The 6,651-nt window shown below is 44.2% G+C and overlaps 1 protein-coding gene across 3 annotated transcripts in view; it reads right to left on the bottom strand.

Annotated features, from left to right (window-relative positions):
- Window positions 1-173: 173 nt before the first annotated feature.
- LOC122884102 (cullin-9) overlaps window positions 174-6,651 on the bottom strand; it is a 61,664-nt gene continuing 55,186 nt past the window's right edge. For all 3 annotated transcript variants that reach the window (XM_044213501.1, XM_044213502.1, XM_044213503.1), the window contains 8 exons: window positions 5,344-5,507; window positions 5,131-5,224; window positions 4,527-4,601; window positions 3,455-3,565; window positions 3,237-3,354; window positions 3,015-3,148; window positions 2,489-2,580; window positions 174-1,946 (listed from right to left, as the gene is read on the bottom strand). In XM_044213501.1, the coding sequence (XP_044069436.1) occupies window positions 1,724-1,946; window positions 2,489-2,580; window positions 3,015-3,148; window positions 3,237-3,354; window positions 3,455-3,565; window positions 4,527-4,601; window positions 5,131-5,224; window positions 5,344-5,507 (1,011 nt within the window). In that variant the 3' untranslated portion in view covers window positions 174-1,723. The remainder of the gene's footprint in view (window positions 1,947-2,488; window positions 2,581-3,014; window positions 3,149-3,236; window positions 3,355-3,454; window positions 3,566-4,526; window positions 4,602-5,130; window positions 5,225-5,343; window positions 5,508-6,651) is intronic.

The raw sequence follows: 6,651 nt of genomic DNA, 5'->3' as shown, positions 1-6,651 counted from the left end.
ACATGCGCAAAAGGCATCACAACCGATCAATTACTAGAGCCTCCATGAATCAATCCTGCCCCCCCCCCAACAAACGCTCACCTTCACGTTTGAACTCGTACGTTTATTGAAGAATTCCCCCGGATCGAAGGACATCTGAGGAAGTGTTTGTGAATGAAATCAGAGTCGTCCTGCAGCGTAGCAGAAAAAGCTTTTATTTAGTTTGCTGGCTGAAGTCGCTCGACTCCAGCAAAGAAACCAGAAAGAACATCGTAGAACATCAACAATATGAATATAGGATCTCTCAAAATTACAGCAAAACAGGGAGCAGGAATATCAGATATCCCTCGACTCCTGCAGAGCGCCGGCTTCTCGACAACAAACCCCAAATCTCATCCTAACGTCCTTTTTAAAAGACAGAAAACAGAGCAGGCGAGTCTTCGCTCGGCTAATGATGCAACGGCGAGCCGATAAACGATCGATCGGTTATTGCAGTGATACTTCAGAGGCTGATGTTTGCTCGGGGTTTAACCCGCCAGAATCTCTCTTCAGATGCACGGAAACGTCCGACTCGACAGACATGTAAAAAAACTTCTGTGAGTAAATCTAATCTGAAAACAGTTACAGAGGTTTTAATCATCTCTACGTTTCTTTACTCTCAAATGAAGGCAACCTCCATCGTCAAAATAAACGAAGGCAGAACGTGTGATGAAAGAAACAAAGATACTTTTAAAGGGCTAACTAAGTTTACAACAGGTACAAAAAGATGAGTGAGATGTGGACTAAGTCTCCGGATTACTAATCCCTTTTTCTCTGGTCTTTACTCGTCTCGGGAAAAATCCACAGCAGCAGCAGCAGGAAACAAACACAAACATTTTGTTCTGTGAAAGATCACAAACTAACACACTTCCTCTGGAAAAGATCCTTCATCGCCGTCGGACAGAAGTGACACCAAAACCACCGAGATCCAGAACCGGGGCTGAGCCCAGGTGGTTCGGTACGGAAGAGACATCAGGCCGCAACAAAAAAACTGTTCTGAGATTAAAGTCTGAATCGTAAAATCAGCCGGAGAAAGAAAATCAAGTCTGAACTCAAAAACCTTGTTTCAAACTGGTTTCAGACTGGTTTCAGACTGGTCTTAAATCAAACTCTAATGTAACTGTTTTAAACCGGTTTCAGACCGATTGTTTCAGTCTGGTTTCTGACTGCTTGAACTGGTTTCACCCGGGTAAACTGGTCTAATTTCAGGCAGGTTTCGGACTGGGTGTACAGTGGTTTCTGACTTGTTTCAAACTTTGTTTAAAGTTATTAGACTGGGTTTGAACTGGTTTCAGACCAGTTTTCACCTTTTTAACAGAAAATAGTCAAATCATGACCTTCTATCAAAACTGACTTAGAATTTATCATTTAAAGACTAAACGAAGAATTTCATCTTTGAAGAATTTAAATATTAAACTCAGAACTATTTTTTTCTTCACGTGACCCTCGTCTTCTTCCGTACTTTAATTTTATGAAAACACAGAAGTTAAAATACAGGAAGTGGAAAAGCGAGTGCAGCTGTGTTTGGGGTGGGGGGGGGGGTTCAGGTGAAGGAGGACGTCCCTCTGTTCGTCTCCCCTCCTTCCTGATGCTCTCAGGTGGCGTCGGATGGTCGTGAGGAGGGGGCGGGGCCGTGGCGGGGCCCGACTCGCCCTCTCTCTCGCTGTCCCTCGACTCGGGGAGGTTTCCGTTTGTCCCGCCGGGTTCAGTCGAAGGGGCTGAAGTCCCTCTCCAGGTTCTCGGACTCGTCGTCGTCGGAGAAGAAGTCGTCCTCGTCGATGTCGTCCTCGTCGTAGTCCTCGTGCCACTCGGGGACGTACTCTTCATCGTACTCGTCGTCCTCTTCCTCCGCCTCCTCGCCGCCCTCCTCGCCCGCGTTGTTGTTGTTATCCGAGTCTCCAGAGTCCGACACTCTTTCCGACTTCGACCTGAGAACAAAGCAGGAAGTTCAGTCTGGAACGCAACTTTGTTTTCATTCACAAATTTTATTCAAACTTCATTTTGTTTGTTTTTGACCAAATTCTTGTTTCTTTAACTTTGTTTAAAGCTTTTCACCCCTCCACTAAAGCAGAGCCTTTTCATACAAGTGTACATTATAAATAAATAAATAAGCTGATTATTATTAATTATCTGCTTCCAGCTTCTCAAATGTGAATATTTTATTACAGTGAAATTCATTTCTTTGGATTTTCAACTACTGGTCGAACAAGACAAGCGACCTGAACACGTCAAACTTTGGGACGTTACAATCAGCTGTTGTGATGAACGGATTGGTTGCAGCCCTGCTGTCTTTTCAAACTCGTGTTATTTGTCCAGTCGCAGTCCGGGCCGACAGGACTGTATGTGTGACCGCAGCGGAGATCCCAGCGTTTCCAAGGAAACCAAACCTGTCAGGCTGAAAACTGGGATTTATCTGCACGTTAACTCATTAACCTCCGTGAACGTAACTGTTATTTGACGCCGTACTCACACTTTGTTGGCGTCGGTGTGGTTGGACAGGTTGGAGGCCTGAGTAGATTCTGGTTCCTGGCCGCTCTTGGACTGATAACCGACCCTGAAGTCCTGTATTAGACAGAAATACAGGAAGCTGTCACTGATATGACTGCTCCTAAATCAAAGTAAGATACGTACTGGAAGGAAATGTACAGATTCGGAGTTTCAACCGTTTACATTTTGCTGCAAAGAAACTAAAACGAAAATAAAAAGAAAATAAAAAGTTCACTTTAAAAACCGTCAGGTGGATCAAACTGAGGTGGTTTAAACAGGATTCAGACTGGTCTTTAACTGATTTTAGACTGGTTTCTGACTGACTAAAGCTGACTGACTTTTAACTGGTGTCAGACCGGTTTCAAATTAAACTGATTTCAGACTGGTTTCAGACAGGGTTTAAACTGGTTTCACACCGGTTTTGGACCAGTTTTCAAATCAGACTGACTTTAGACAGGTTTTTCCACTGGTTTTCTACTGGTTTCCGCCCGTCTTTAGACTGGTTTTACCTGGGCTGAGTGCTGCAGGATGGCCAGCAGGCGCTCCTGGATGCGTCGGATCAGTTCCAGTCCGGTGTTGAGATGTTCTGGTTTCAGCAGCCGGACACATGAGGCCAGGTCAGTGCACTGCAGCAGAGTCTCCTCTGAGAACAACAACAACACAACGACACCAGTAAAGACCAGTTCAAACGGCTGAAACTCTGTTTATAATAATGAGAATGTGAGTCTCACCCAGCAGGATCTGCAGGGCGTTGGTGTGCAGGTCCAGAGCCTCCGTCTGCTGCTCCATCACGTCCATCTTCTCCGTCTCCTGGTTGTAGTAGCTGTAGACGCAGGAGTAGGCCAGCACCTGCAGACACAGAGCAGGGCACAGTAAATTTACAACATTCACAGAGATCTGTCAGCAGGATCGCAGTCTCCGATGATGATGATGATGGTGATGATGTTACCTTACGAGCCTGAGCGAGAACTTTACAGGCGTCGATGACGAAGGTCAAAGACTTCATCTGCAGAGCTTCATTGATGGACGACACTTTGTTCTCCAGGTTGATGGCAAAATCCTGCAACAGAAACGAGACTCACTGACCTGCAGGTACCGCACCTTAAGGCCGGCTGAGATGTGATAAAACGAAGACGTAAGTAAACTATTCCTGCCTCTGATTCTACCTTTAACTTTAATTTCAACACCGGACAACAGTAATATAATGACATTTAATGACTGGTTTGATCTGCCAACAGTAATTTTCTAAAGATATTCGTATATTCAATTCAATTTTATTTATATAGCGCCAATTCATAACAGAAGGGAATATATATAGAATATATCTAGGCAGACCAACTTTTAGCCAGCAACAAGTTAGCATTCTAGGCTAACGTAAGTATTTCTATGTCTGCTTCCTCCCACTCTGGCTACTTCACAATAAAAGTCCACCTCTTGCTACTTCACAGTAAAATCCATCCAGAAGCTTCAAAGTAAAAGTCCTCCAGCCACTTCACAATAAAAGTCCTCCAGCCACTTCACAATAAAAGTCCTCCAGCCACTTCACAATAAAAGTCCTCCAGCCACTTCACAATAAAAGTCCTCCAGCCGCTTCACAATAAAAGCCCCTCTTGCTACTTCACAATAAAAGCCCCTCTTGCTACTTCACAGTAAAAGCCCTCTTGCTACTTCACAATAAAAGCCCTCTTGCTACTTCACAATAAAAGCCCTCTTGCTACTTCACAATAAAAGCCCTCTTGCTACTTCACAATAAAAGCCCTCTTGCTACCTCACAGAAAAATCCATCCAGAAGCTTCAAAGTAAAAGCTCTCTGGCTGTTTCACAATAAAAGCCTTCCTTTGATGCCTTCTTTACTGTGCAGCAGCTGCAGACATGAAGCTCACCAGCTGCTCCTTTTTTACTTTCTTGGGGGGTTAAAGGAGGAAACAGTGCAGGGACGAGTGAACTGAAATTCAGATCATAATAATAATAAATATACAACAGAAACTACAGTCCTGGTCTGCAGTGGACGGGTGTCGTACCTTGGCCTGGTGGTGGAAGGTGCATCTCTCGTTATAATCCTGGAACTTCTTTTCCTGCCGCGCTGCTTTACTCACCTGCGACAACAACAAGACAGATTCAAAAACACACAAACGCTGCTGCATAAAAGATGTTAAACCGAGTTTAAAACAGCTGAAAAGTCTCGGAGAAGCCGAGTCAGTCTCTGGCTTCCTCCTGATTTTATTTTGTTTGTTGTACATTTAAACCTGCTTGGTTTTATATTGTCTGCCGTTTCTTTTATCTCCCTTTTCTTCTTCCTAAAAAGCACTTTGTAACTAATAATAATATAACTTTATATATAGAGCACAAAGTACCACAGTGAATGAGGAAATATAAAGAAATAAAATACACAAAAGCAATAAAATAAACAATAAAATAAACTAAATAAGCTAATAAAGCTAAACTTAATAAACAGTTGGCTGCTTGTTTCGAGCGTTCGTATGATTTGCTGATAACAGACTTTAAAATCTTACTGGGAAAGTTTAGGTAAATAATTAATTATCACAGGGCATGAGACCGTTTTCTCGGCCTGTGATTGGATGGATTCGTGTGCTGACTGCGGTCATGTGACAGTGTGTGACCAACCATGGCGGAGCAGTTGTAGTAATCTTTGTGCGTTGGTTTCCAGGGTTTCAGGCAGCGCCAGCAGAAACCGTGGTTGCACTTGGCACAGGTCATACTGAGGACAGAGGAATAAAAGCATCATCATCATCCTCCCCCCTCCTCCTCCTCCTCCTCCTCCTCCTCCTCCTCCTCCTCCTCAGTGCTATCATCAGCAGGTATTGTGAGCGTACGTACTGCAGACAGCCTTCGTTCTTCTCGATCTGAGCCTGGCAGCTCGGGCAGCGTTTGGAGATCAGCTTGGCGAGGTGTTTGCTCTGAGCCTCCATGCTCATGCCTTCATAATATCCTCCATCATCCATCCACTGCGACATGTGGCTGCAGCTGGCTGGGTAGTGGGCCTGGGGGGGGGGGACACGGGACAAGGTCAATAACCACAGGCCGACCTCCAAACGGGTTCTACTTAGTCCTCGAAAAGCTCGTTTGTGAACAACTTTAAGAGCTGCTGTTTTCTGAGAAGAGAGAAACCCGCTGCAGGAGACAAACAGACGGACTCCATACTGCGACTGTATTTGGTAGATTAAGTACGTTTTAAAGGATCTCTTGGTCTAGTTTATCGCTTTTACTTTATTTTAGTTTTGGAAACCTGTTCATGCGTCTTAACTGGATTTTCTTCATCCTGTTGTGTAGTGTGCGGCTGTTTGACAGCGAGACTTTTACCTGATTAAATGATTAAAAGAGGAAACAGTTTCACTGTGAGACATTTTACCTGATTAAATGATTCCTCAGAAAACAGTTTCACTGTGAGAAATCATTTTCCTTCGCGGGTCTCAGGATTCCTCAGAAAACAAACCCGAGTGAACGCACAGTTTAAGAACTTTGGTCGGACTCATTAATGTTTTCATGTTTTCACCAAGCAGCCAATAAAACTACTGACGAGGAGAAGAGTCCAGATAAACTCCGTCTGTTAAACTCCGTCTGTTAAACTCCGTCTGTTAAACTCCGTCTGTTAAACTCCGTCTGTCGCGTTGCTCTGGCTTTAAAACAAACAGCTGATCTGTTCATATTAGACGAAATCCGCCGTTTCTGACAATTTCATTTAATTTCTTCATCTCGGCCAGATTGTTTCATCCTTTAAGCTTCAAACACCTGTGTGTGTGTTACTGTGTGTGTGTGTGTGTGTTGTGTGTGTGTGTGTGTGTGTGTTGTGTGTGTGTGTGTGTGTGTTACTGTGTGTGTGTGTGTGTGTGTGTGTTACTGTGTGTGTGTGTGTGTTACTGTGTGTGTGTGTGTGTGTGTGTGTGTGTGTGTGTGTGTGTGTGTGTGTGTGTGTGTGTTACTGTGTGTGTGTGTGTGTGTTACTGTGTGTGTGTGTGTGTGTTACTGTGTGTGTGTGTTACTGTGTGTGTGTGTGTGTGTACTGTGTGTGTGTGTGTGTGTGTGTGTGTGTGTGTGTGTTACTGTGTGTGTGTGTGTGTGTTACTGTGTGTGTGTGTGTGTTACTGTGTGTGTGTGTGTGTGTTACTGTGTGTGTGTGTGTGTGTG

Source organism: Siniperca chuatsi, linkage group LG11 (genome assembly GCF_020085105.1).
Source record: "Siniperca chuatsi isolate FFG_IHB_CAS linkage group LG11, ASM2008510v1, whole genome shotgun sequence".
NCBI lineage: Eukaryota > Metazoa > Chordata > Actinopteri > Centrarchiformes > Sinipercidae > Siniperca > Siniperca chuatsi.
This window is presented reverse-complemented; position numbering and strand designations above follow the sequence as displayed.